The 27,619-nt window shown below is 35.0% G+C and overlaps 9 protein-coding genes across 18 annotated transcripts in view; 4 read left to right on the forward strand and 5 right to left on the reverse strand.

Annotated features, from left to right (window-relative positions):
- The window catches only part of LOC105271519 (uncharacterized), a 28,592-nt gene extending 23,138 nt beyond the window's left edge, over nt 1-5,454 (forward strand). The window contains exons 3-4 of the mRNA XM_011313100.1: nt 938-995; nt 4,955-5,454. Of these exons, the coding sequence (XP_011311402.1) occupies nt 938-995; nt 4,955-5,079 (183 nt within the window). The 3' untranslated portion in view covers nt 5,080-5,454. The remainder of the gene's footprint in view (nt 1-937; nt 996-4,954) is intronic.
- Nucleotides 5,455-8,973: 3,519 nt separating this feature from the next.
- On the reverse strand, nt 8,974-14,921 carry Mitofilin (inner membrane mitochondrial protein mitofilin). 2 transcript variants are annotated; one of them, XM_011313102.1, is made up of 15 exons: nt 14,776-14,921; nt 14,342-14,421; nt 14,202-14,270; nt 13,924-14,133; nt 13,638-13,702; nt 13,208-13,315; nt 12,895-13,114; nt 12,353-12,764; nt 12,107-12,241; nt 11,787-12,015; nt 11,288-11,446; nt 10,947-11,050; nt 10,071-10,258; nt 9,805-9,997; nt 8,974-9,360 (listed from the first exon to the last, which is right to left on the reverse strand). In XM_011313102.1, exons 1-15 carry the CDS (start codon nt 14,827-14,829, stop codon nt 9,355-9,357), a joined length of 2,232 nt encoding a protein of 743 aa, XP_011311404.1. In that variant the 5' UTR covers nt 14,830-14,921; the 3' UTR covers nt 8,974-9,354. The 2 variants fall into 2 exon arrangements, with proteins under 2 accessions (XP_011311404.1, XP_011311403.1); XM_011313101.1 differs by having other exon boundaries at nt 13,596-13,702.
- Nucleotides 14,922-15,020: 99 nt separating this feature from the next.
- On the forward strand, nt 15,021-16,271 carry mRpL35 (mitochondrial ribosomal protein L35). The gene is made up of 4 exons (XM_011313103.1): nt 15,021-15,160; nt 15,291-15,483; nt 15,624-15,749; nt 15,967-16,271. The coding sequence occupies exons 1-4, from the start codon at nt 15,127-15,129 to the stop codon at nt 16,214-16,216; spliced, it is 603 nt and encodes a 200-aa protein (XP_011311405.1). The 5' UTR covers nt 15,021-15,126; the 3' UTR covers nt 16,217-16,271.
- A 167-nt stretch (nt 16,272-16,438) lies between these two features.
- Nucleotides 16,439-18,147, forward strand: LOC105271527 (uncharacterized). 2 transcript variants are annotated; one of them, XM_011313115.1, is made up of 4 exons: nt 16,439-16,553; nt 16,677-16,873; nt 17,085-17,358; nt 17,501-18,147. In XM_011313115.1, exons 2-4 carry the CDS (start codon nt 16,701-16,703, stop codon nt 18,035-18,037), a joined length of 984 nt encoding a protein of 327 aa, XP_011311417.1. In that variant the 5' UTR covers nt 16,439-16,553; nt 16,677-16,700; the 3' UTR covers nt 18,038-18,147. The 2 variants fall into 2 exon arrangements, with proteins under 2 accessions (XP_011311417.1, XP_011311418.1); XM_011313116.1 differs by lacking the exon at nt 16,439-16,553 and having other exon boundaries at nt 16,791-16,882.
- On the reverse strand, nt 18,030-19,528 carry Slbp (Stem-loop binding protein). 4 transcript variants are annotated; one of them, XM_011313113.1, is made up of 4 exons: nt 19,430-19,528; nt 18,959-19,152; nt 18,486-18,879; nt 18,030-18,376 (listed from the first exon to the last, which is right to left on the reverse strand). In XM_011313113.1, exons 3-4 carry the CDS (start codon nt 18,851-18,853, stop codon nt 18,193-18,195), a joined length of 552 nt encoding a protein of 183 aa, XP_011311415.1. In that variant the 5' UTR covers nt 18,854-18,879; nt 18,959-19,152; nt 19,430-19,528; the 3' UTR covers nt 18,030-18,192. The 4 variants fall into 4 exon arrangements, with proteins under 4 accessions (XP_011311415.1, XP_011311416.1, XP_011311413.1 ...); XM_011313114.1 differs by having other exon boundaries at nt 18,486-18,888; XM_011313111.1 differs by having other exon boundaries at nt 18,953-19,152.
- Nucleotides 19,529-19,540: 12 nt separating this feature from the next.
- LOC105271524 (uncharacterized) lies at nt 19,541-21,630 on the forward strand. Of its 5 annotated transcripts, none has more exons than XM_011313110.1 (4): nt 19,541-19,631; nt 19,734-19,815; nt 20,045-20,164; nt 20,245-20,333. In XM_011313110.1, exons 1-4 carry the CDS (start codon nt 19,562-19,564, stop codon nt 20,300-20,302), a joined length of 330 nt encoding a protein of 109 aa, XP_011311412.1. In that variant the 5' UTR covers nt 19,541-19,561; the 3' UTR covers nt 20,303-20,333. The 5 variants fall into 5 exon arrangements, with proteins under 5 accessions (XP_011311412.1, XP_011311409.1, XP_011311411.1 ...); XM_011313107.1 differs by having other exon boundaries at nt 19,543-19,631; nt 19,734-20,019; nt 20,094-20,164; nt 20,245-21,630; XM_011313109.1 differs by lacking the exon at nt 19,541-19,631 and adding an exon at nt 20,610-21,630 and having other exon boundaries at nt 19,673-20,019; nt 20,094-20,164; nt 20,245-20,525.
- Nucleotides 21,553-22,636, reverse strand: LOC105271523 (putative odorant receptor 85e). The gene is made up of 6 exons (XM_011313104.1): nt 22,468-22,636; nt 22,289-22,408; nt 22,142-22,232; nt 21,924-22,060; nt 21,688-21,820; nt 21,553-21,620 (listed from the first exon to the last, which is right to left on the reverse strand). The coding sequence occupies exons 1-6, from the start codon at nt 22,554-22,556 to the stop codon at nt 21,570-21,572; spliced, it is 621 nt and encodes a 206-aa protein (XP_011311406.1). The 5' UTR covers nt 22,557-22,636; the 3' UTR covers nt 21,553-21,569.
- Nucleotides 22,637-24,236: 1,600 nt separating this feature from the next.
- LOC105271559 (uncharacterized) lies at nt 24,237-25,215 on the reverse strand (the record flags this gene model as incomplete). The annotated part of the gene is made up of 5 exons (XM_011313169.1): nt 24,237-24,382; nt 24,453-24,585; nt 24,689-24,825; nt 24,895-24,985; nt 25,046-25,215. Coding segments are annotated over 5 exons (582 nt in total), but the record flags the coding sequence as incomplete, so codon positions are not given.
- Nucleotides 25,155-26,399, reverse strand: LOC105271560 (uncharacterized). Its single transcript, XM_011313170.1, has 4 exons — nt 26,253-26,399; nt 25,872-25,991; nt 25,687-25,804; nt 25,155-25,483 (listed from the first exon to the last, which is right to left on the reverse strand). The coding sequence occupies exons 1-4, from the start codon at nt 26,397-26,399 to the stop codon at nt 25,218-25,220; spliced, it is 651 nt and encodes a 216-aa protein (XP_011311472.1). The 3' UTR covers nt 25,155-25,217.
- Between the last annotated feature and the right edge of the window lie 1,220 nt (nt 26,400-27,619).

Genomic DNA, 27,619 nt, shown 5'->3' on the forward strand with positions numbered 1-27,619 from the left:
TAATTCCTCATTGGTCAACTCGAACCACCAAATTCAAATTCGGCGCACGGGTAATGCGCAGTAGGTCTCGTATTATATTATGTAAGGGTGCAGATATTTTAAATAGTGCAAATGGTAGGTGTGAAATGAGAATTTGTGCAGATTAGTGAACCACTCGGTGAGGAAATCAGGAAATCAGGAAGGAAATCACCAGGAATTAATGGAAATCAAGGGAAATGTAGGATAGTTAATCAATAGTGAAGTGGCCAAGGCCCTGGCTCATCCCTTTTATATCATTTCAATTTCAATATAGATTTTCTTCCTCTCCTTTTATGTTAGCACCACTGGTTCAAACTATATCCGTTGCTAAATATGCCAAAAATTTTTTAACAATTTTCAATAATTATCATGTTTCTTCTTGAATCATGATGATGATTATTCGTCAAAAGTTCCAGTTTAATACGACAAGTGCAAAAATGTCTTTCTCGTGAGAATAAATCGAATCTTGCTAGAGCGAAGAAACAGATTGGTTCGTAGAACAAGTCGTAACTCTGGAATGGAGGCACATGTGTACCTTACAGAAGCGTTAAATCGAAGGTTAGACACTTTGGAAACTACCTGCCATTGTATATACCTATTCCTAAAATTACATTCACACATGAGCGATTCGAGTTATTGCCGTATGCGTACTCCTTTATTAAATTGCATGTGCAGTTTACACTGCGGACTAATGAACAAGTGTTTACGACATTCCGTGCATCATATTCTAAATTATTCTGAGGTCATCATGTTCATTTGTTTAAAAAAAAAAATCAACACTAGCTTTTCCATCTGATAACTCACCACTCTCCACTCGTTTCTTATCAATTAAACATGATGGTGGTAATTTCACCCTCGAAATTTATTATTATTATCACAATCTACTGCATTATATTTAGTCTAATTATTTTTCTTTCAGAAATACGTGAGCGAAGTTTCTACAGTTCGAGATTGCGTAAATAGCTGTGTAGAAAAGGGTGAGTAATTTTATAATTATGTATATGTAATTTGTAATCGATTAAAAATGAAAATTCAATGAAAATTAATAATTCACCGGAAAACATGTTTTTCAAATTTTCAAAGTTGCTGATGACTTATGAATTTTAATTATGATATAAATTATAAATAAGTATTATAAATAAAATATTAATAAAAATAGAATATTCATATCCAGGGATAATTTATGAATCGATGAAATCGAAAAATATCGATTCGAGTGATCGATATAAAAATCGAGTATCGATGTTGGAATGATCGATTCTTTCAAAAATCGATCATTAATCGATCGAGTGAGAAGACCTCATGATTTTGAAATTTCAAGTGTAATTTTGACTGAATCTTCTCTGACAAATTTTATGGGATTTTGTATAGAGAACTGTAAGGGAATGACAGGATGCCCCAGTGAATAAAAAGCCCCGGATTTTTCCGAGCTTTTGACGTTGAGACGTTATACGAAATTCCTCCCCTCACCCTCAGTATATTTACTAGGTACATACAAGTGCATCTACCATGTACATGTAACCGTTGAAATGTACTTTATCCCTGTGTCGGGAGGCATCCGAGATTTGGGACAGACAGTCTCACTTCCGTCTCCCTCTTGTTATTTCCCAATGAGAGAAACGGATTATTTAACAGAAGACTCGGACCCCAGGACTAGATAAACAAATTTACATAACAAACAAATCGATTCGCCCCCATTCTTCCAGAATTTCTCCTCCACCATTGTGATCCTCATTTTTTCCCTTCGTCGACACGAAAAAAAAATTTTCCCACTCGACACTCAATCTCATTCATTCTCCTTTTGTTATTATTTTTTTATCATATATAAAATAGCCAGCGGTTAAAGTAAATGGATTACTTAAACAATTTATTTGGAAAAATGGGAAATCTTCTCGGACATGTCTTGCTTGGAAAATTACTTATGCTGGAAAACAATTGTTTGCAGTTATTATTTGAGATCTAATTTTATTCTATTTTTGTTTACTTTAATTTATTTTCTTGTTGGAAGTCTGTTTATAGGGGGAGAGGGAGGGGCAGAGTATGTATTGATTTGATTTCTGATTCAGTGTTTGAGATATTCGGGTGGAGGTGAGGGTGGAGTTGAACCAAGTGGTGAATTAGTTCATGAAGAATTCAGTGACGGCATCTGAGGTTCAATCAATTTTATTATTTCATGAGGGCCGAGGAGGATGGAGGAAAATTTACAGTCCCTGCAGGTGGTAACTTCATTTTATTGATGCATCTTACAATGTCAGACATTTCGAGAAATTTTCAGGTGTTGGAGTTCAATTTTAAATTGAAATTCTCACTGAATCTCTCAGTTCTCATCTTGGAAATAAAGAAAAATGAGTTTCTCATGCTTGATCACCGATTTAATGAATATTAAATAAATATTCAGGAAGTTAGTGGATTCGTTAATGGAGAATTTTGCATTCCCATCTCCTCAACTTTTTGTTAATGTTAATGTATGTTATAAATTATTCTGGACAATTATTTTTATTCGCGAGAGGAAATCTTTTTAGGATGAGAAATAGTGTCTTAAAGTTGACGTTAGTGTCCTAATTCCTTGAGACATTAAATATATATTTCATACATTTCCGGAGAATGTCTTTCGCGTTATGATGAAAGAATTGAAAAGAAAACTATTACAAAATGTAATTAAAATGAATTATTCACGAACTCCGAGAATTCAAAAACAGTCCCGAGAAGTTCATCGTTTTTCAATTTAACATCATACATTTAATGTTGAACTTTAATCGGTGTTTGTGACTCACTAAAAGCATTTGAAAAGCATTTCACCACTTTTACCTCTTTTTGAGGATAAAAATATTTGTCACCATATCCATTACTGGCATTCCCTGAGTATCTCGGCGCAACGAATAATAGAATTCATATCTTTATTTTTTAATAACAATTTCCAGCAATCAATTGTCGTGGGGGAAACTTGCGAATAAAAAAACTCTAAATTACCAGAATCATTTGCTATTTTAAAAATAATAATAAATATAAATGTCGCAAAGTTCTCTTCATAATTATCGATTTCCCAAGCCCTCGGTGCGGAAAATGTCACTTTGCACACTGTGTCGATAAATTTTATCCGATGCACGTGAATAATTAATTTAGCCCTTGTATCGGATAACACTATTTTATCAATGTGAAAAATAGATTTCGACTGGAATAGCTCAGGTGTGAGGTAAAATAGGGAGGGAATTTGGAGTTGGCGAACATCAACTTCGCCTAGAGCCATTCCCTTAATACATAAGTCGTTGGGGGAACTTGTCTCACATGGAATTTGGATAATGGTATCACGGGGATTGGTCTCAGCGGTTATTTTACGAGACTGAAAATGTATATCACAGTAGTAATGGCTCTCAATTGCCGACGATTGTCCGACAATTTGGAAACAGATGGTTCGGTGAATAAATGAGTCTCGACTCCATCTCCTTTTTCTTCATCTTCTCCAAACCACTGGTGCCTCTCGTTTCTCACTTTCCGGCTAAATAAATTCCCTCGTTAGGTGAATGAGAAATTTTAACGAATACCTAATGAAAATGCATGAAATACCCGAGAACCTGTAAATCACGTGTGCATCTCATAATATCTTGGGTATATAACGATTAATTTCATTTTGCAATTCATGCATCACTGAATTTTTTAATAACCGCATATAAAATCCACTGGATTTACATTTTTATTGCGTTTGCTGGACCTGTCTTTTAATGGATTACTAAATCTCTACAATACAATATTTATTTTATTTATTTCCGTTATCAACTTTTCCTCATGTTAAAATTTTTTTTCAAAATTTTTCCAACGACAATAATTCTCTCCTCAATTTTGTTATCAAAAAAATCTGCTAAGTCATATAAAATTCATGAATAATAAATATAAATACAATACTCAAAACAACAATAAAAAAAAGTTTTTGATGATATTGCTTTTTGTCAGTGAATATATTATATATTTGGAGTACATAGAAGTGGCTGGTGATGGAAGGGCTTAAAATAATCCATGAATAGGGTTTGAAAACTCGATGCTATAACTTTTTTGGCAGCCCTCACAATAACTCGGGAAAACGAATTTCTCTCTCTCACTCTGTGTCATGAAGTACATGAAGAAGAAATATTAGTACTTGGAGGATGGAAAATGGATTGGAAGAGGTCGAGGGGTCATGGGCATTGAGAGAGGCATCATGAGAAACGAAGAAGAGTTGGATGGTCATGGGGAATGAAGCTGAAGCAGATGCTTTTGATCCTTCTCACTGGTTTATTCAAAAAATGTTGGGAGTATAAAACGAACTCAATCGATTTCTGATTACCACACGATGCAAAGAGAGCCAATACCACTATCTACATTTTCTCCTCCACTTTGGTTTCACCGTGTCCCCTTTTTTTCGTTCTTTATGTTGCCCTGTGTCAAAGTGTCCAACCGAATTTTCTATTCTAGTGATGGGAAACACTGAGCTAGAGATAAATCAGTTACGAAAAGTGCGAAAATTTCAAGGGAAATGCCAGAACACATCCACCAGGGGAATTTCATTCAATTTGTCTCGCGAAATTATTAATTTTTGATTAGACTAGATTAATCAGCAGAGGCAAGTCTATTGCCACTGGAGATATCCACTGAATTATTATTTTCAATGATTAATAATTAATTATATCATTGATTTATTGTTATCATTATTATTGATTATTAAATGATTATCGGATAATATAAATTTTTGGGATTCCCCCAGTTATATCAGGCCAATGGGAAATGTATTCCTAATTATTAAATATTATTAATATATTCTCTTATTGCTCTTTATTATTAATTATTAGCCGTTATTAATTATGTGCTAAATTAATTTTTTAGTTATATCGTAATTTATTGAATATTTTGTAGAAAAAAATTTTGGGTAATAAAATTGAATCTTTTGGTTTGGGATATTTTGCAGAGGTATGGGGCACCCGGACTTACTGCTGCCAAGATGATGGATGTAATCGCGGTACTTCGAGCTTTTACGGTGGTACACTCTGGATGGCATCCTTGGGTCTTATCGCTGGTCGACTTCATGGCTAATGAAGATTTCAATTCCTACATTTTCCTGGCGGAGATAATTCGATAGTAAAAAAATATCCACGTGAAAATCCGTAATAGTAAGCGTTACCGGAGGTCAATAAATATTGGACATGGAATCGAACATCGGAATTCAGTGTCTTCCATTGGACAATGTAATTATTATTATGCACTTTGGTAATTATATACCCTCCATTGCACATATTATCCGTGAGCAATTACAACATTATGTTGTAATTATTATTTCAGAGGGAGAATTTTAAAAGGAAATCATCTCAATTTGTTAATTACGCTTGTTTTTCGTCGGGAATTATGATTGTGTAATTAGAGTTTCAATTAATAATTTCTTAGTAATTGTAACTCGTAATTACAACCGCGAAATTTACGAATTTACGAAATTTACAGAATTTACGAGTTGAACGTCGTAATTTGAGTTTTTAATTTCGTCATTATTGGATTGAACTCGATTTAAAACATGTTATTTTATTATTTATTTATTTATTCTTTTATATACATCGTGAAGTATATACTATGATCCACGGTAGCGTTTACCTATAAAGGATGTTGTCGTCATTTTTTCCTATGGACACGGTAATTTTTACTATTTAATTATTCGCAGTATCGCTTCAACATTCGTTCAGATTGAAAAATTGAAAATTCAAACAAAAATTCACTCCACATTGCCATGAAAATAACGCAAACAAATGAAATTTTCATTTTATCCTCGAGTGAATAAACAAGAATGATAATAATAACAATAATAATATTAATGATAGCGCTTTGAAGGGATTATTTGCAATATATCATCGAGTTTTGAATGCAATATTTTTTTTCTGAATTAAAAAATCGTATCTGCCAAGTGGGTGGTCAAAAAAATCGGCAAAAAAATCGGAAAATAGTTTTTCTAAGGCCCGAAGGGTAGAAAAAAATCTAGGTCAATTGAAAAAAAAATGCGCAGCCGACTCATTTTTTTATTCAATAATACAAAAATAACATCTCTCCGTCATAATGGAATTCCCTGTTTCCTGCGAGCGGTACTTCAATTTTCAATTTTTCTTTTTGTTCCATTTACATCAATTTCCCTTTTTTCCGTTAGTGCGGAGAGACGATTCATTTTTCTCTGTATATGAACTTCGTATATATCCATTTATTATCCTTGTGCCATTTTTACCGCCATTCCTCTTCGTTTGCCGCTCCAGTTAAAGGAAAGACGTTTAACGAAAAAGTGAAAAAATCTAAATGATGCATGAATATATAGCTATTTGACCGATATACTCCACTTTTACATACACATATATTTTACGAATCAGGACAGTATGAGCCGAGTGGTAAAAGGTGAAGACTTGGTTGACAAGAGAAAAAAAAATAATGAACAGATTTTTTTTTCGGCTCCACAATCACATAAACCACTTATTGAGGTCTTGCTATTCATAAATATTATACAAAAAAAGAAAAAATATTGTTATCGTTACTATTACCAATTGCTAATGAATTATCTACTTATTAATACTTGGAGTAACGGCAGGAAAAGCAATTGTTAATAAAAATATCATCAATCAGCACTAAAAATCGACTGTATTAATTGATGATCAACCGATTACACTGGATTATTGGCATTTTCTCAGATAATAACTTGATAAATTTTTAAGGAATTCGAAGTAAATTAAAGCGATGAAAAAAATTGAATAAACTGAATATCATTATACATTAATAAAACATTAATTATTATTGCTTCACTAGGATTTACCAACATGCTCGATTGATAAAATCATAAATTTATTGATGAGAATAATAAGTGAACAATTATGCTATAACATTCGAGTATAGTATCGAGTCTGTTATTACCGATAGTTTTGCGTATGAAGACTCGCTTGTGATAGTATTACATACTGTTAATCAAATTTTATTGGAGAATATCAAAAGTTATTATTGAATGAATGAGATTGATTTATTTGAAAGTCAGAACGCGTATTTTATAAATAATAGATATATTAGATAGATTTAAAAATCTTAATCCTTCGTTAACTCGAGGCTGTGTGGGAGGAAGATCACTTCAAGCATCTAATTATTTATTAACTCACTTATTCTTCTCACCGTGAAGAACAATCATTGTTAAAATATTATATTACAAGTGTTGTAATGACAATTTTAGGATTTTTTTCTCTCTTTAGACAGAACAACTGCCTAGAGAAATATTTCTGATAACTGGAGGTTCACCTTCCGGAAATGATCCCCCTTACCACACAATTACTCAAATCCTATTTGGTATTTCTTCGTAATTCGACAGAAAATATAAAAAATATATATATATATTAACGGACCGTAACGCAATTGCATTTCCATCATTTTCCCCCATTATACATTTGAATAGATACACCCCATCAATTCCCACAGAAACTGAATAAAAGGAAAATAAAATGGACGTGATAAACGCGATTGAAAATAGTACAAAGATACAATAAACGATAAAAAAAACCATTGAAACAGGACGATCAAAAGAAAATGGAAACAAACGATTTGAATCATCACTGGATTTTTAAAAGAGAACGAAACGAATTCGGGGACAAGAAAAAAACCTTCACTTCCCCTGAGATATTCTCGGTTTTGTCATATAAAACGATTAAATAAAAAACTATCACTCATGTATCGTAACAATTGTACATTTATAATAGAAAGCCGCAATAAAAAATCGATCCGTTAATCCCTGAATTTTTATTGATCTGTTATCTCCTTTTTTTCTATCTAATAGAATTTTCTTTTCAGGATTTATTTGTTACGATGAAATATCCCGCGCACGTGGATCCATTGTTTAATCATTGAATAATTATTCACTAGGGGAAAATATGTCAAACCACTCGTTTTAGAATTAGTACGCTCTGCTGTCTATGAAATTTGTCACAGAGCATGCTGATTCTTCGACAAGTGCCACTGGCAAAAAGCGTCAATGACCAAAAGTACTCGAGTGATGTGGATTGTAATTCATGTAAAAAAAAAAAAAACGAGGCGATCGGAAATCAATGGATGTAAACATCTGTCAAATCACGACGAATGCACGAATGATAACAAGAGAATTCCAAATAAATGCCAGATAATGAAATACGATGAACAACGGGGGCTGCGTCATTCACGGGTGGCGGAAAAAATATCCCCGGAAAAAATTTCCCGGAAAAAAAATCCCGGAAAAAATATCCCCGGAAAAAATATCCCCGGAAAAATATCCCCTCAATCATACATTTCATTTCTGTCACCCTTTTTTTTATGTACATATTTTTCCAGAGGTGGGGGGGCGTAGAGGGGGGTCCAGGGGGCCCCCTCCCACTCCCCACATACCACATTAAATGAAAATTTGAGAAAAGGAAAAAAGATTTTTTTTTCATGGGGAATCGAACCCTTAACCCTTTTATATGTCATAATAAATAAAGAAATTTTTTTCTAAAATGCATTTTGTAAATTATTAAAATTAGGATTTTTAAATATTTATTATTAAGAATTAAATATTAGAATTTTTCTTGGCGATAATTTTTCCGGGGATATTTTTTCCGGGATATTTTTTCCGGGGATATTTTTTCCGGGGATATTTTTTCCGGGGATATTTTTTCCGGGGATGTTTTTTCAGGGATTCGTCATTCACAGATGTCATTATTTCCACAATTCCCTACCATCACAGAAATATATCTTTTCAATTCTCCATAAATAGTCGTATTGATAAATTATTTCAATGAATTAAAAACGAGTAATGACTCAAAATTATAATTCCCCCAGTGATTCATCTCATAAGGCCATTTTTTAAATTAAATATTCAAAAATTAATGGAACAGTCATAAATATTGTTAATTAATCATTTTGTATTGATTCTGGTTCTTCACGTGGGGGGAGTGGAAATTCGAAAAATGAAAATTCAGGAAACAATGTAATTCGTTTTTTATTTATAAATTCCATTGTTCGTCTCCATCAGTTTATTTATTTTACAACAGAACATGTAACACGATCCTCCAGAGGGTTGGATGTACTGGATGCACGTGGAATTCCTCTGCAAGCTCCTGGGACTAGGCCAAGAGAACTAGACCAGGAACGTCCAAATTTTATTCCACCACCAATGAGAAATTCGAACAATGTATTTTATTTTTGTTACTCAATTTACGTTGTCCTAGTTATTCATCCCTAGCAGAGTCTCATTACTAATAAAAAAAGACGTCGATGCATTGAAAATGCACGTATGGACGAGGGAGCAGCATCGGGTGGCAATAATGGGGAGTGAGTCTGCAGTTATTCCACTTGTTAATTCTGTAAGAATAAGAGAATTAAAGAAACTGTAGAGAATCCTCAGATTTTGTGATTGAGCACGTCGAATTCTTTAGTTGGTTTCATTTGTATTTTGAGTGGAATCGATCAGCGTGGAAATAAGGTCGAATGAAAATCCTGTCGAATTTATGCAAAAAAAAAATATTCTTTCACCTTTGAAAATTCGTGAATTCATGAATATTTTTCTAAACTAGAACAATTGCAGAAATTTGAGATCAAGATATTATCAATACCTCAAACTCCAAGTACAATCGACCATTGACTCAAATTTATTTAAAACTCCACGTGACACATTATATTCAACAAAATTACAATTCGTCATTGCATTGAGATATAATGAAATCACAAGGGATTAATTACTATTGTTCCCGAAGTTTGAAAGGTTGACAATACCTCAATAAAATATCAAAAGGATAATGAACAAACCTTAGTGTCACCCCTACCAAGAAATACAAGGCCAATAGCACCTGCGTACGCCATGAGCGTATCAACAGCCTGTTGTGTCTCCAAAAGTATTCTAGTCTCATTCATCCAATCTCGTGCGACTGATCTCGATGCGCCCTTGAGTAGATTCATGTACTTGAGAGTCATTTTAAAATCACCGCGATCCAACCAATACCTGCAATTTTTATTGATCAATAAATTAACAAGCACATCGAAAATTACCACAAAGATAAATGATAAATTGCCACCTGGCGCGATCCAACACGTCGTATGTATCCAATTTGCTGACGTCAATGGGTTCATCGGATAGTTCACTCTTTGATATCGGACTGATCGCTTTAACCAGGAGAAAACTCTGTAAGTAACTCAGCAGATATATGGGTAAGGAAGCGCCTTCGGCAGGTACAAGGGCGAGACGTCTTGCCATGTGCTCCACCTGGAATCAATCACTCATCAATCAAAGTCACTAGTTATTTACTTTCGAGTGGATCATCGTCACGAGTTAAAATTCAAGGGGATGGATATCCACAGTACACCAATAGAATAAAATACAAGATTAAGTAATGCCTGTGGAAATTACGAGCACTCTGAGTTTCAGCAATTCAATTATTTACGTAAGTTTTTAATGAATTTTACTCGACAGTTACGAAACTCCATCAGCGAATTCATTAAAATACATGAGCTTTTATGGAGAAATTAAAGTTTTATGTAACAACTGTCGAAACAATAGGTACTGAGGGATTCAAATTCTCGAAATAACTCGGAGGTTTACCTCGTGAATTATTGATTTTCATTTGACATACTTCGGATTTCGGTTGCTGAATTTTTATTCATCTATTTACTTGCCACTTATGTAATAAATAAAATAATTGGACTTTATTGCTTAGCATTAATTATTACTCCATCATGAGTGAGGGAGATCGAGTTAAGTATTTCGTTTAATTATAAATAGAATTTGACGTGTGATAAGCAACAATAGTCTTGTCACCATTTATTCCCTCCAGGTGTACCTAATCAATACCCAATAATCAATGAACACCATTCAATTGCTCGACACTAAAACGTCTTAAAATACCTCTTAATTGTCCTAAATTGAGTAAATGAATGATAAATTCGATAAAGACCTTTAGGAATCGTTCTCGGAGTGCATCCTCTGGGAAAACTCCGCGTTTGACCGCCTCTTCAGGTATTCCATCAAGTGTCGCCTTAACCAGTGCATCGTTCTTGGCTGTAAAAATCCAGAAAATCTCGTGAAACATCTCCGCAAGAACCACAGCCATTTCATTCTAAATCCCACCCCCTACATTCCACTAATCGGATTGTCTTCTCAATGTTCTCTCGTAAAGTGGTCTTATCGTTGGGTTTATTCTCCCATATAAATACTTTTTTTTTTAATAAAATGAAAGGAAAAATTGTCATTTGTTTTGAGGATTTGAGGATTTTATCGAGATGAAAGTGTTCTCACGTGCTACTTTGGAGATAGCATTTATTTCAGCCTCGAGTGGTCTCACTGGCCTGTCACTTGGTGTTCCTGTAGCTGTGACTTTTATAGCTCTTCCCAGGGCTTGACATGCTGCCCACAGCATCTGGGCATCGCAGGCACCTTTATCCTCGCTCAGGCGAACTTTAACAGAATGAATTTTTCATTTTTTCCTTTTGATTGGAAGCATTCGATAAATCCGAAATTCTTATCCTCTGTTTGACTCTTAAAATTCTGGCCATTAATTTTTTAAGTTTTTGGTTTTAGACCCGTCCTCGCGCTTCATGATATTTCAAATAATCTCCAGGGGAAATAGTAATTATGTCAGAGAGATAAAACTCGGAATAAATAGGCTGAATTATCCCAGCGCAGTTCAAATGAATAATAGCCAACACCGATACCATTAAAAATTCATCTCCCTTTATTTTTGTGTCATTAAATGCTCCTTAATGCGTCAATGAAAAATATTAAATGGAGTACTCACGCTTGAGTGCCTCATCCAGTCCTCGCAATCTACCAACAATGACTGCCAGCTGGGTTTTATACTTGATGGACTCAGCCTCTGCCTGTTCACTAGCTGCACGATTTATCAACCGCTGTGCCTCCTTCTCCTTTATTTCAAGCATCTCCTTCAAGTGATCGGCATTCACCTGCGCCTGAAGCTTCAGCTGTCGGCGAATATCTTCTTCAAAAGTCTTTCGCTCAGCCAACAACTAGAAAAATTCAATTATCCATTTATAAAATTTCTATCACTCAGGACAATGACAATTGAATAGATTTCTTCCAGTAAATCATGTACTTTACCTTCTTATCCAGCTCTTCCACGAGAATTCTCTTCTCCTTGTTAACTTCACGACAAATGAGTTCATTCAATTTATCCTCCGAGGCTAAATCCCCGCTGGATTTCATGGCCGCTCTTAATCTTGCGCCATCAATGCTCTAGAAAGAATCGGAAATTAATCCAGTGAATTAAATGTTCGATTAAAACGAGGAAAAAGGAAATATCAAAAACTCCACATTATTTTCAACATCATCTCGCTGTCCACGTACCTCTAGTTTATCCAACTCCTTCTGCAAATAATTAACCCTATTATACATGTAGAGGACAAAGATATCGAAGGCCTCCTCATTAACGCTGAAACTTTTCTCGTGAATATTGATGTTTGGGAATAATATCTGGAGCTCCTCGTTGAAATTCTCCCTGGCTGCTTTGACTTTGTTCCAGTATTTTTCAGTGATATTTGCCGATCCCTCCTCGTCGTCGTATTTCTTTTTCGCCTCGTCAACGTCCTCGATTATCTTCTTGACGTTTCTACGCGCAGCGGATTTCACGACCGGCGGTGCGTCGAACTGCGGATCGTCGATTAAATTTGAGAGACGCTTCAGATTTTGAATGGCTTCGGTTGCATTCAATTCTGCTTCCTGGATGGCATGTTTTCTCTTCTCCGTCGCTTCTTTCAATCTAAATAATTACCCCATACAGTTAAATTAATCTACTGTAATTATCAGCGAAAATCCTCAGCGCCAGGTCATAAAACAATTTATTTACCGAAATTCGACTAATCCATTCTTAAAAAATATATATTTCTCACCTCTGCCAAACAGGAGCTCCAATATTAGCAGGTGCACCACTCCCTGTCTCCACAACCTTCACAACATCCTGATTATAATTATGAATGGCTTTTGTAGCTTCTTGATAAGCTGCAATGGCTCGGCTAGCTGCCTCTCCACAAAAAGCTTCGAGTTCCACGAGATTATTCGGCTTTAGCTCTTCAGGAACTTCTCTCTTAGGCATCGAGGGCTTTTCCACAACTGCATAAACAATTAAATTATTTTAATACTCTTTTTGAGGCGAAGCGATGATTGAACATAGTTTTTAGTGCTTTTAGAGAGTTCATTACCCACCAACTTGAATTTTCTTTCCTTTGTCCTCACTCTGGCGGATCTCTGCATACGAATCGTTAACGACCGGCTCTTTTGTTTTAACCAATGGCTCGAATGAGGGCTTTGGAGCTGAATGTTAATTATTTCCTCTGATTATTAACCGAATAAAAATACCAGCGAAATAAAAAGATAGCTGTCTAAACTCAAAGCCTGTGAGATTTCTTTTAGGGCACATTCACACCGACTTGACATGACGGCTTTATCAAAATATTAATTGACATATCGATTAGGTAATGGGGAAAAGAATCATTTTCTAATGAAGTAATTAATGGGTACAAGTCGATTGGATACTATTGAATAGGATTAAAATTTTTATTATGGAAAGAAGGAAGAGGATAATGGATCTCACGTGTGTAGTTGTCACAGGTAGCACATGGTATTTCTTTCTGACCTGCTTTATCATCGCTCCTCTTCTCTACTTTTGGATTTCCATCACCAAATACTCCATCAATAACACTTTAAAAATGGAATACAGATGTAATATAATTTGACCATCACATAAACGAGAATATTTATTATAAATAAAATGAACTGTTAGAAAAAAAAGATATTTTATGGACAGTTGACCACCGATTTAAAAAAATGATTTGAAATTGAAGAGAAAAAATGGTATAATGCAATTATTATGATTGTTTATGTGAAAAATCAATGAATAAATAAGTTGAATATTAATTCACCTCTGTTTTAAATTCTCAAAGAATTCACACAGTTGATCAAAATAGGATGCCTCCTCTTGAAAAATGACCTTGATAGTTTTATCAGTCCCTGGTATCCATTCCTCCAGCTGCGCCCGGATGTCTGAATTACTTCTAGCGAGTGCTAGGAGTCCTACCGTCCCCAAGGTTATAGATCCCAGAAATAACAGCCCCTTGCCACCAGTTTTTCCACTGTTAAATCACAAAATTCTCTCCATGATGAAAAACCATTGAACACATCACAATAAAAGAATGAATACCTCCGAGGTGCCTCCGATGAATATCCAGCCCTCGTCTGTGCCACGATAACCCTGACATCCCTCTGTTGCCTGAAATGTCATCAAATCCAAGTCATTAAAAAATCAACCCCAACTAATCACTGAAATTCCCAGACACTCACTCTCTCCCTCGCCTCCTCCATGGCTGAACATCCCTCGACCTCGTGGCACCATAAAGTCTCGTGTATCCATATTTATTAATCTGTAAATAAACAAATTGATCAATCCAATTACAAAATCCCTCGTGATACTTATGTAAGAGGAACTTCAATAATTCTAAACTTCACTCATCCACGAAAACTCACGACTACTTTTAACATTAGGTTATCATTACTATTGTTTATCGTAAATTACATTAATTTTTATCAACATGAAGACATGATGTGACAATAAAAATTATTTTTCAAGTCATCACAGAGGAGAGAATGATCGTCAAGGTTTGTCTCTTCAATTATCATTTTCATTCTCCGGTGAAAATATTATTTAGGACTGATTGATAATTGTTATGTATTAATACTAATGTTGATTTTTTAATGTGATCAGGTTGTCGACTCACTTTAATTATCCGATCGTGTGGGTTTGACGAAAATTTAATGCCAATTCGGAACATGCTTTGGCCGTTTGGCGGCACAGGCAAAAGCGAAACAGCCCCAGAGGTTAATTAGCTGGATTATTTTAATATTAACAGATTGTTGGGAAAGGCGGAATGAAGTGGAATAGCGAACTGAACAGCTGATTTGGGGCTGGAGTCGCCGCCAATCGTTTTTTGACGTTTTGCCGCGCCCAGGGCACCACTGATGGTTCTATTCCGATATTTCTTATTTATTTTATTGTTAGTGATCTAATATTGAAAAAATATCATTGTCCTGTGAAAAATCCACAGCTGATGAGTAGCGAGAATTAAAAAATGCTGTCAAGATTTTTTTCAGCGACTCTCAGAGGTATTTGTCTTATGATTTTCAATATTTGAAACAATCATTACTTTTTTCACTAAGAAATTAAATTTTTTTGTGGCATGGGGCTTGGAGGTTATGAAGTGGACTTTAATTTTAGGTTTGTGATTATTTTCAGCTGCTGTTCGATCTCGATTTATCGGGGAAATTGGACAGTCACAGAAATGTGGATTTTTTGAAAGAAAAAATTTTCTTCAGGAGTTCAAACCAATTGTTGGGGGATGTCGAGGAATTTTTTCTGTTGTGTCGTCAAAGGGATTCAGTCAGAATGTTAAAACATCGCCAATTAGTCCTCACGGAAATTTGTTAACGTAAGGAATTACTGTTTTATAGAAAATGGGTAATTGTCATTTTGAGTTGAGCCCATGTGAATTTGACTGACCGTTTATTTATTATTTCTACTTACTACTTATATGTTTTTCAATGACAAAGTTGATGTTCATTTTGATAGAAAATCTGTGGAAACAACTGTTCTCAATGGATGTACTCCTGCTCGTACTGTCATTAAGTGGACAAAATCCAGTGGAAAACGACAGACTGTTAAAACGGTTTTAAAAAGATTCTACAGGTTGAATTGGTACGTGTGAAACAACAAGTCATGATCCAATAATTTTTTCATTTTTGGCAAAACAAATTATTCACATTTATATTTATTATTCACGTAGTACCAATACGAAACCGATTTATCCAATTTATTATTTTCTCATCCTTATATTTTATTCTTATTATTTTATTAGGATTAAAATTACAGAGATTATGAATATAAAATTTATATCAGTGTCTTTTTTACTTAGGGGAATCTGGATCAGAACCAAGGCTGGAAGACACAGACGCAGATGGAGAAAAAGTGGAGCTAATGCCAGACGTTCTCGTCAACACGTATTTTGCAACTCGACTCAGTCATGGATGCTGGACAAAATGGTGTCGCCTTACTGGAGAAAACCCAAGTACTGGGTTGACGATCCCTACACTCCTTATCACAAACGCGAAGAGTTCTGGGCGACTAGAAAAAATCCAATACCTTTAATTCGAAAGCCGTCGTAATTAAAAGATTTATGATGATACATTATAAATAATAAATATACCTACGAATTCTGAATCTCGTTAACTATTCTATTTTCATCGAGACCTCAGGAACGTCAATGAATGAAATATAAAATTCTCATTTAATTACCTTTATACAATTTAATTAAATATAAAATTCAAAATTTGAATTCTTGTCTAGGGTCCATAAATCCCTAGGAACTAATGCAATCTTATTGAAAACTCCCTAGCTTCCAGATATAGTCATCCGGTGCTGGAAATTAACGTTTGAATAATATGTCCAGTTTATTGGTGATGTGTGCATAAAAAGACATTCTAATTTTCAGTCTTGGCCCTCGTAAGTATTCTCTAAGTCTTAACTTTAATCGAATAAAATAGGAATACAATAATCAATATCTCATTGTCATAACCTATAAATCGTTAATTAATTTTTAATGAAGTTATAATCTTTTTTTCAAAGGATAATTACGGAGTATTAAGGATCATGGAAGTAATCGTTGACGAGGAAAAAGTTTCTAGTTCTCCAGTGGAGTTAGAATCCTCAGAAAAAAAAAGTAGAGATGATGCCATCGATATTTCATCGAATTGGAATGTACTAGGAGGAAAATCTCTCAAAAATACAGTGACTACAGTACATCGAAAGGATTTTTCGGGGAGGTAACACCGGTAATCATCAATTACCCTATAGTCTATTAATTTTTGTTTCCGAGTGGAGGAAATCGTCGGCCTGTAATATTTTTAAATTTTGCCTGGAAATTGCCAGTCATTTGACTCCTCTTTTTCTGTTCAAAATATTCGCCCCAAATTGATGTACATTTCAGAATGTAGGAGTAATTGAAATGTTTTTTTTTATTTAATAATTTATTAGCATGCCACTGGACGACATTGCAGACGAAAACACGAGTATTGAGATTCAATCAGATGTTGAACACGAGCCTTGCACAATTGTGATAAAAATAAAAAATGGTCAGAAAATAGTCAGGATGGGAATATCCTCAGAGGCTGAGGTATTGGAAATTTTTAAAGACAGTGGTGAATACGCTACGACAATTTTTTCGGAATTCATAGATGAGTTCGAAGGGTGCACTGTTTATTTGGGTGGAGTTGTATTTGATAGACCTACGAGGGAAACCAGCATAAAGGTGATTAAAAATAAATAAACAATTAACTGTTTATATTTACAAAAAACGAAGAACTCAATTTATCTTCTTTTGGAACTTCGATAATAACTCGATGTAAAAATTAAAATTGGGCAGGTGATTTTTCAATATTTATTTCTTTCAGTTCACGAGAGTAAAAAATGAAAGGTCTTCATTATATCTGTATGGGATTCGTCTGGTTCTGGAGGATTCAAAGCCGCCAGACAATTCCTCACTGGATCAATTAGACTACAATCACATAATTAGTGATTTTCTAACGCTATTACATCCTAGAAAAAATAAATCTGTGGAGAAAGTGTCGAATGGTATTCCAACGTCTATCCCGATGGCTCTGAAGGAGCCAGGGATGATTGAATACTTTCATAAATTTGTGGACAAAACAAAAACATTACCTGTCGAACATAATAGTTGTAACGACAACGAGGCCGAATCGGAAGATCGAGCTTCCATCAATAACAATGACTCACCGAATGAATCAACAGCCGTTTACCCACCAATTGCCAGTATAAATTCCACAAACAACGAATTTTCTACTCTAACATCAATAATAGACACTAAATTTAAGGATATGGAAGCCAGACTGATGCAGAGAATCGATCAAATGGAGAAAAACACTAACAAAACTCTAGAAGAAATTCTCAACAAATTGAAAGTCATTTAAATACCAAATATTTTAATTTGTAAACAAAACTTTATAATTATTGATTAATGAAAAATACGAGGTACGAATTCTACCTGACAAGTTGAAAAATAATTATATGATAACACGAGCTTTTGTTGTTTTCTTTTTTCTCCGGGAACAAGTTATCAGATATTTTATTTCGGGGGTGTTTCATCGGAATCCTCTTTGTTTTCGTCTTCAGGCTCGTCTTTTTTGGTCTCTGGTGGGTCCCAGGTATGGAGTTGTTTTCTCCAGAGTTTTACCATTCCATCCCAACCTCTTCTGCTGTATTTTACGTGCTTTGGCGGAGTTTTTGGTTGGTCTTTGCTTCTCTGGTCCCTTAAAGACAAAGTCATCAATAGAAAAAATAAAAATGTAAGGGACAGTTACGTAAAGACAATAATAATTGAACGACCAGATGAAAAATGGCGGATCAATGACAACTTACTTTGGCACCATTTGTATATATCTATCATATCCAATGGTATTTTTTCCGTAATCAATGTCCTTTTGTCTTCTGGACAGCACCACAGGATCAGTCTCATACTCGATCTTTCTCTTGTCATTGCTGGAAGTTGTACTATTGCTTGATTCACTATTTTTTCGATTTCTGGAAATCCTTTCAGGCTTGCTATCAGGACTCTCGTCCCTCTGTCTTTTTCTGCCATTATCCGATTCATTCATACATGTGTCCTCGTCGTCTTCCAGAGATGGCGAAGGATTTAGATGAATTATATCCTGAGATTCCTCCTCACCATTTGTATCTTCGGAATGCATCTGGGAATTTGTGATATCTTTCTCCTCCACTTCTGCCATTTTTACGTCACTTGCTTTTATTTTAGCTGTTGAAACTAATTAGAATTTAGGTACTGATGATTTATGGAATGTAAACAGTATGTAATTGTATAACCTTACATTTACCAGGATTGCGATGACAATTGCGATGTGGCAGCAATCGATTGACTCTTCAATAATCAGAAAATTTGATTATCTCCAAAATTCGTGGATATGGTTTGAAGTGAATTTTATTTAAAATATCAGGGAATCACTTTTTGTGGCCTCAGGCTTTGTTTTGTTACTTCGGTGATGCCGGAGGAGCGGTTTTCCGCGTTTTTCTAAAAAAAAAAAGTAAAAGTTTATTTGCTCTCCCGCCAGGAGGTGCCACGATGCTCTTTTTGCCTTTTGGTAAACGAAAAATTTTGAGGAAAATTTTCTCTCTTCTTAATGAATTTAATTAGCGCATACAAAAAAAATCATGTAAATATTGTTCAGAATAAAAAAATGAGTCAGAAATTTTATCAGCGGGAATAAAAACGAAAAATGTTTAATGATGATGAAAGAAGGTATTTCCCAGAATTGGGCAGTGATCATTTCAATTTTTAGAAAATGTACCTCAATTCCGAGGGCAAAACTCCTAGAAAATACAGATTCGCTCTTTCAATGGAATTGAAGAGCTTTAGGCGTGAACTCGTCTTGAAGGAATTCATTGCATGACGCCCGATAAAAAACAACCGATTTGTCCGCATGATCCACTACCATATTGATAATCTCCAGGAATCGTTTGTCCGACAGATTTTTCATGAACTTGAAGAAGGTCTGTGTGAACTTGTTAGCAAATTTTCTCGTTTTCATTTCATTATCACCTGAGAACATAAAACGATGAATACCTTGAAATTTTTTATTCTCTGGATTTCAGGATCAACTTCCTCGTGCTGTCCAAGAATATCTGTCAACATTCTGCAGGAACTTGACGTGATGAAGGGAACTGTCGTCATTATGTATGTAATGATTTTTATAAGTTTCAGGTGTCAGTGTCTCTTCAATTTCGGGTTCTTCAGATTGTCCCCCAGGATTCTCTGACTCTCCCTCAGATGTCCCAATATTACTCATGATTTTGAAGATGATTTAGCGACTGTTATCCGGAAATTAACGTCCAAGAATTAGAAATTGTTGCTTTGTGTGAAGTCGTCGTCAAGTTGTTGGTAACATGATATATATTTATTCCAGCCAGTCGGATGTTGAATCAAATATATTTTCAAACATCCATTGTTATCAGCTCGTAATGAACGCGAGGAATAGTTTCGTCGGTCAGTCAGTCGACGATGGAGTTGGCGATCGTTGTGATAGGTAAATCTGAAAAAATAGGAAAAACTACAAATTATAATATAATTAATGATAAAATAAATAATATTATTCTCCTGTTTCAGTTTTGTGGACATTCTTCCCAGTCGAGGGGTTCGCTCGAGGAATTCCTGTGGACCCTGACGACAATATTAGCAATGAGGTATCAACAATGAATATTCAAATATCTGAGTATCCAGGAGGCCACATGCTTTTCATCACCCCCGGAGAAGTCCTTCCCAATTCTTCTCACCGTTTACCTGTTAAAAACGTTTCAACAAGTGAAAACATCAACAATTGTCTTCACAGGGCCTTCAACAAGACTATCACAAACTTACAGAAACAGCTCACCGAAATTTCGTTGAAAGTAAGTGTTTTGGAATCAAAATTAGAGAGAAAATTAATGAAAGATGAGAAGAATTCTCCAAATATCCTCTTCATTCCACCAAAGACTCCTGAAAGTCAGACGACGGACAGATCAGCACTCGATCATCTGCCAAAAGAGTGGGATAATTTTGAGTGGATGACACCCCTGAAAGTGTCCACGACCCTAGCCCCAGAACCACCGCTCGTAAATCTAATCTCTACAATAATCCCCGTGTCGTCAACGCCGTCGCCTACTCAACAGCAGATTGATCTCCTGAACCGAGCGAAGAGGAAAAGCGAAAAAATTACTGAAGGAGTTGATAAAAAACCTAAAGTATTGTCGCTATGTGCTCGGATTATTCCAGTTGATGAAAAAAGACATTCTTCGATATCGAGTAATCGTCGGTCGAAGAGAACTCGTCGTGAAGTATTGAATAATTATGAGAGGAACTTGCTGGAACCAATGAGATATACGTACCTAAAGGAACTTGGGATAATCCACAGTGATGCAATTAAATCGTGGTTGGATGACCTCAACCGTCAATATGGGACCGAGAATTTATCAGAGATTGATAACGTATCAAGTGATTATTTGCCAAATGGAAAAATTCAAAACGAGAGGTGATTCATTCACAAATCCAGTGATAGTGCTTAATGAGAATTCAAATCAACGTTGCATTATATCATTTTATTTGTCATTATTTTTCTCCAAGAATGATCGCAATTTTATCTCCTCCATTTGCCTTCCTCTTCCTCTGAAGTATCGTTATATTATCTATCCTATGACAGAGGAGATAAACAACCGAATGATATAATCGAAGTGACAACTTTTTATATCTACCTTTCTCCACTGAAATCCTTTTTCAGCCTTCTAGTTTACACCTTAGGATTATTATTAATACATAATGCCATGAAAAATAATATTCAATAATCCCACGATCACTTCGATAAATATACTGGCACATTGATACCTGTATTTGCTATAAAACTAACGATTTTGTGTATGCACCCTGAATACTCATGAGTCAATTGTCAATGAACATGTTCATCGCATTGAATTCAAAACCGTGAACGACGATATCATCATTTTTAATGCCTAAAAAATTAAGTCATATTTCACAATATTGCCGGCTCTTAATTTCGAATGGAAATTGTCGTCTCACGTTCCCAAAGCTTTCCATGGACATTATGTAGAATTTTCCTGCTGTCAATCGACAAGGTCTCAAACTTCTTATCATGATGGGGATAATCATCAGCTGCAATTGACAAGGCATGTCGTACCATTCACCTTGATAACTAAAAATTAAACCAAAAGAATATTTTATTACGTCAATTGTCTAAAAATAAATGTAATTAAATGAAAGAGCTATTGAAATGATAAACTCATGTCGGTTCTAACGCTGAGATAAAGACTTTTTCACTCTGCACTTCGAGGGCATGCCCCAACCAGCTGATCCAGAAGAGATGGCAAAGAGCGCCTCCGCTGACGAATGCCATTCTGAGCATCTCACCTGGCTCAGTTTTTTTAATTATAGCCTTGAATAATAATCACAGATGTTAATTACACAGATGTTAGAACAGCGTGAATGATTATGTTTGATGATTATGAATACTCACTGTCATCCCAGTGAGCACTACTGTTAAGATATTTACTCCAACAATAATAAGAAGTGCAATATTATACGAGGACTCCAGATCTTTCACGAACCTGTCATTGAATAGTAATTCATGCAATATTTTTAATGATTAGTTACTTACACTTACTTGAGAATTTGTGTTTGCAAGTCAGAACAGTGTTTCAAGTTCTTCATTATCATTTGAAAATTATTTAATGGATGTCCCCGATTTCCATCTGCCTTTACATGCAGTTTTTCTACGTGTAATCTGAAGAACAGTAAATATAGAGTTGTGTGCACGTTCTCATGGATTTTGGTGGATCTTACTTCAGAATTTCAAACACTCCACAAGCGTGATTAACGAAAGTTGCAAATAAATTATCAAAAAACACTATGTAGGATATAGAAACAGTCATCGTCACATAAGAATGAAACAGTAGATACACATAATATTTGTCTTGATCGATGAAGAATTCCGTTTGGTAGAGGAACAATCGTGGACGTGTCTCATTCAGAGGTTGAAAAAAATCCAATATTTTTGGGATAGAAGGTGAAGAAAAATAAACAAGTAGAACCCCAAAGAGGGATGCTATGAATAATAAGAATCAGAAATCATAGCAAACGAAGAATTTTCGAAAATCGTCGGAAATTAATTAGAATCAAATGGAGAAGTGCTGATAGTTTATAATAATTATCATATTATATCAATATCGTCACTCCTCTATAAAATTCATGGAATGAGAATACTGTGATGAAATTTTAGTACTTGCATAAAAAATATTTAAACGCCGTGCACGCTCTGACCACTCCTGCAGTGCTTTGCAGTCACGTTCCAAGTTGAAAGTCTCCCAATCCCTTTTGATAGTTAAGAATAATTCTTTCATCTGAAAGAATGACAATAATCAATCATAATTCCCATTATTATTTATCATTTTCGTTCTAATTTATAACAACAAAACGAGGAATATTACACGGTCCTCCATTATTATCCAGTTGAAGAATTTAGCTTGGCCTATAGTATGACATCCGAGCGCAGGTAAACATTCGATGACCATTTCCCAATCAGGCAGCGACTCAATTAGCTTGATTATCTATAGTCCATGTAATTTATTGTTGAATATTTATTTTCGTGTAATATTATGGAAGTCGCAAAGTACGATAATGGCGGCAGATGTGTTTGTTATTAATAAAATTCCATGTTAATTGCAAATTAGTATGAAAAAATATATATTTATAAACTTACTTGGGGCATAACTATGGTGGTAACTATAATATACGTTAAACACCTGAAAAATCTCCGCTTCTTCGCCGATTGAAATGGCCAATGTCCGATACATTCAAGACCTCGTTTCGTAACCTGATAGTACGAGCGATCAAAGACGTGCTGCATGTCGACGAGAGTCTTCGATACCCAGAGGAAAATTAAGTGTCTACCCTTAACGAAGTCGATTCGTCAAATGCAGCAATTTTATATTCACTTTAAAGCAACTTTGAATGCAACTACAAAGTATCTTCACTGCAGCAATTACCAATTGCATATTTGATGAGCGCTGAGCGTTTCGCAGAAATCGATATTTCAGACTAAAGATGAAAGACAAGGGTTGCAGTGCGATATTAGGAGGCAATTATTTTTTTTTAAACAAAAATGAAGGGGTTGAAGAGTAGGGACTGTGCGATACGAACCATTGGGTGACAAGACTTGGAATATACCGTTGCATTTGACTTCCGGCCACGTTCTTTTGAAATATCATTTCTCGGTGGAGACATCCGGTGTATCGAGGTGTGGGTTCTGCTTTTGTGAAATCAACATTTGTGCATTTGATCTACCTTCTAAGCGCCAACACCAATTTTTACGAAGAAATTCAATGAGCGACTTCACCAATGTATTTCGGGGCTCTTACAATTTATAGGATTAATACATTTGCATGATCTCCAATACTCAAAATGGTTGTTTATTGGTGAGTACCTTTATATTATTTATAAATGCTTGAAGAGTGTCATGCGCATATTATCTGCGATAAATATCGCTGCGCCAAAATTCGAAAACTATAATTTCATTGACATAATGGTATTCAAAGATCCCATGATCACTTCGATGAATGTATTGCAAGATTGATACCTCTATTTACTATAGAAGTAACGATTGTTCCAATGCACCCTAAATATCCATGAGTCAATTGTCAATAAACATTCATCGCATTGAATTAAAAACCGTGAAGATAGACATCATTAATCTCAAAGCCTAAAAAATTACGTCATTATATTTCCCAATATTGCCAACTCTTAATTTAAAATGAAAATTGTCTCCTCACGTTCCCAAAGCTTTCCATGGACATTATGTAGACTCTTCCTGCTGTTAATTGACAAGGTCTTAAACTTCTCATCATGATGGGAATAATCATCAGCTGCAATCGCCAAGGCATGTCGTACCATCGACTTTGATAACTGAAAATTAAACCAGAAGAATATTTGATGATGTGAGTTGTCTAAAAGTCAATGTAATTAAATGAAGGAACTATTGACATGATAAACTTATGAGGATTCTAACGCTGATAAGAAGACTTTTTCACTCTGTATTTGGAGGGCATGCCCCATCCAGCTGATCCAAAAGAGATGACAAAGGGCGCCTGCACTGACGAATGCCATCCTGGACATCTCATTTGGGTGAGATTTTTTAATTATCGCCTTAAATAATCATCACAAATTTTCATCTTAGAACAGCGTGGATTATGCTTGATGATTATGGATACTTACTGTCATCCCAGTGAGCACTACTGTCAAGATATTTACTCCAACAATAATCAGAAGTGCAATATTATACGAGGACTCCAGATTGTCCACAAAGCTGTCATTGAATAGTCATTCATGGAATATTTTTAATGATTAGTTACTCAACGCCACTTACTTGAGAATTTGTGTTTGCAGATCAGAACAGTGTTTCAAGTTTTTTATTAATTGTAAATTATTCGATGGATCATTCCGATCTTGACCTGCCTTTATATGCAATCTTTCTAAATGTAATCTGAAGAACAGTAAATATAGAGTTGTGTGCACTTTCTCTTGGCTTTTGGCTGATCTTACTTCAGAATTTCAAACATTCCACAAGCATGATTAACGAAAGTTGTGAATAAATTATCGCAAATTACTATGTAGGCTAAAGCAAGAGCCACCGTCACATAAGAATGAATCAGTAGATACACGTAATATTTGTCCTGATCGATGAAGAATTCCGTTTGATAGAGGAATATTCGTGGACGTGTCTCATTCAGTGGATGTAAAAGATCCAATATTTTTGGGACTGAAGGTGAAGAAAAATAAACAAGTAGAACCCCAAAGAGGGATGCTGTGAATGATAATGACCAGAAATCATAAAAAACTATGAATTTTCAAAAACTGTCGAACATTAATTGGAATTAAGCGGAGAAGTGCCATTAGTTTATAATCATTATTTTAGTCGCCACCGACTGATCCGATAGGCGAATGGAAAATGTAATTACTCCTCTACAAAATTCATAGAACGTGAAAAAATTTATAAAATTTCAGTACTTGCATAAAAAATATTTAAACGTCGTGCTTGGTCTGACCACTCATGTAGTATTTTGAAGTCACATTCCAATTTCAAACTCTCCCAATCCCTTTTGATAGTTAAGAATAATTTTTTCATCTGATAGAATAATCAAATAATTATCTTCATTGTAGTTAAATGATAGCAACGAAACGGGGGAAATTACATGGTCTTCCATTATTATCCAGTTGAAAAATTTAGCTTGAGCCATCGTATGACATCCAAGCATAGGTAAACACTCGATTACAATATCCCAATCATGCAACGACTCAATTAGCTTGATTATCTGTAATCCAAAAAACAAACAATCATAGCACACTATATTTCTATCTGATTCCTGAAATTCACTACACGGAGATTCAAAAAATTTCAATGTCATTTATTATCGCATAATCTTTGTGTCCCAATGATTGACAAAAGTGTCAAATGAATTTGTTATTAAAAACAGATTCCGCGATAATGATGAATTAGTATAAAAAAGCGGATATTATCTCAAATTCTGTAGAAAAAATTGCATGACTTAATTATAAGATATTTATAAACTTACTTTGGGTACGACTATGGTAGTAACTAAAATATAAGTTAAACACCTCAAAAATCTCCGCTTCTTCACCGACTGAAACGGCCAATGTCCGATACATTGTAGACCTCGTTTGGTAAGTTGATAGTACGAGCGATTGAAGATGTTCTCCATGCCAAAGAGAGTCTCCGACGCCAAGAGGGAAATAAAACGTCTAACGATAACGAAGTCGATTCGTCAAATGCAGCAATTTTATATTCACTTTGAATGTAACTTACAAGGTATCTTCACTGCAGCAATTATCAGTTGTATATTTGATGAGCGCTGAGCGTTTCGCAGGAATCGATATTCCAGACTAAAGATGAAAGACAAGAGTTGCAGTGCGATATTAGGAGGCAATTATTTTTCTTTGACCAAAAATCAAGGGGTTGAAAGTAGGGACTGTGCGATACGAACCGTCGGGTGACAAGACTTGGAATATACCGTTGCATTTCACCTCCGGCCACGTTCTTTTGAAATATATTTTCTTGGTGGAGACCTCAGCTGTGTCGAGATATGGGTTCTGCTGTTGTGAAATCGACATTTGTGCATTTGATCTACCTTCTAAGTGCCAACACCAATTTTTACGGAGGAATGCAATGCGCGACTTGGAAAGATATTTTTGCATGATCTCCAAAATTTAACATGGTTGTTTATTGGTGAGTAAATTAATTTATATCAATTGATCACTCTTAGCCACGAAACATTTGTGAATTCTTGAAAAGTATCATGTGCATATTATCCCCGATGAAAATCCTTGGATAAAGAAAATCCGCAATCGCTTCTATTTAATTCTATATTATCTGAAATACATATCGTTGAGCGAAAATAATTTCGAATAGTATAATTTCATTACGACTCGTTCATTGAATCACAAAAATGCCATTGACAAAATGGTATTCAACGATCTCAAGATCACTTTGATAAATATATTGCAAGACTTGGAATATATCGTTGCGTTTTACCTGCGGCCACGTTCTTTTGCAATATAATTTCTTGCTGGAGACCTCAGCTGTATCGAAATATGGGTTCTGCTTTTGTGAAATCGCCATTTGTGCATTTAATCTATCTTCTAAGCGCCGACATTAATTCTCACGCAGAAATGCAATAAACGACTTGTCAAATATATTTTTGGGTTCGTGCAATTTCTAGTATTGATAAATTTGGGATTTTCCCATCGCTTGGACGATCTCTTACACTCGAAATGCTTGTTTATTAGTGAGTCACTTTATGTCAATTAATCACTCTTAGCTACTATACATTTGTCAATTCTTGAAGAGTCTTATGCGGTGATGATTATCTCCGATAAAAATCTTTGACTCGGGAAATTCCGAAATCAGTTTTATTAATTCTAT

The sequence above is a fragment of the Fopius arisanus genome, unplaced genomic scaffold (genome assembly GCF_000806365.1).
Source record: "Fopius arisanus strain USDA-PBARC FA_bdor unplaced genomic scaffold, ASM80636v1 scaffold00112, whole genome shotgun sequence".
NCBI lineage: Eukaryota > Metazoa > Arthropoda > Insecta > Hymenoptera > Braconidae > Fopius > Fopius arisanus.

Coding starts and splice junctions, on each gene's coding strand:
- Mitofilin (XM_011313101.1), bottom strand. CDS start 14,829: ATGTTCCGAATTGGCATTAAATTTTCGTCAAACCCACACGATCGGATA. Junction 14,271..14,341: donor TGGAGGAGGCGAGGGAGAGA/GTGAGTGTCTGG, acceptor ATGACATTTCAG/GCAACAGAGGGATGTCAGGG. Junction 13,316..13,595: donor TACCTGTGACAACTACACAC/GTGAGATCCATT, acceptor ATTAACATTCAG/CTCCAAAGCCCTCATTCGAG.
- mRpL35 (XM_011313103.1), top strand. CDS start 15,127: ATGCTGTCAAGATTTTTTTCAGCGACTCTCAGAG. Junction 15,161..15,290: donor TTTTTCAGCGACTCTCAGAG/GTATTTGTCTTA, acceptor GATTATTTTCAG/CTGCTGTTCGATCTCGATTT. Junction 15,484..15,623: donor CCTCACGGAAATTTGTTAAC/GTAAGGAATTAC, acceptor TCATTTTGATAG/AAAATCTGTGGAAACAACTG.
- LOC105271527 (XM_011313115.1), top strand. CDS start 16,701: ATGGAAGTAATCGTTGACGAGGAAAAAGTTTCTAGTTCTCCAGTGGAG. Junction 16,874..17,084: donor CGAAAGGATTTTTCGGGGAG/GTAACACCGGTA, acceptor ATAATTTATTAG/CATGCCACTGGACGACATTG. Junction 17,359..17,500: donor CGAGGGAAACCAGCATAAAG/GTGATTAAAAAT, acceptor TATTTCTTTCAG/TTCACGAGAGTAAAAAATGA.
- Slbp (XM_011313113.1), bottom strand. CDS start 18,853: ATGGCAGAAGTGGAGGAGAAAGATATCACAAATTCCCAGATGCATTCC. Junction 18,377..18,485: donor TATATACAAATGGTGCCAAA/GTAAGTTGTCAT, acceptor TTTGTCTTTAAG/GGACCAGAGAAGCAAAGACC.
- LOC105271524 (XM_011313107.1), top strand. CDS start 20,140: ATGGAGTTGGCGATCGTTGTGATAG. Junction 20,165..20,244: donor GTTGGCGATCGTTGTGATAG/GTAAATCTGAAA, acceptor CTCCTGTTTCAG/TTTTGTGGACATTCTTCCCA.
- LOC105271523 (XM_011313104.1), bottom strand. CDS start 22,556: ATGACTGTTTCTATATCCTACATAGTGTTTTTTGATAATTTATTTGCA. Junction 22,233..22,288: donor TTGCAAACACAAATTCTCAA/GTAAGTGTAAGT, acceptor ATTCAATGACAG/GTTCGTGAAAGATCTGGAGT. Junction 21,821..21,923: donor GAAAAAGTCTTTATCTCAGC/GTTAGAACCGAC, acceptor TTTAATTTTTAG/TTATCAAGGTGAATGGTACG.
- LOC105271560 (XM_011313170.1), bottom strand. CDS start 26,399: ATGGAGAACATCTTCAATCGCTCGTACTATCAACTTACCAAACGAGGT. Junction 25,992..26,252: donor CTACCATAGTCGTACCCAAA/GTAAGTTTATAA, acceptor TTTGGATTACAG/ATAATCAAGCTAATTGAGTC. Junction 25,484..25,686: donor TTTAAATATTTTTTATGCAA/GTACTGAAATTT, acceptor TATCATTCACAG/CATCCCTCTTTGGGGTTCTA.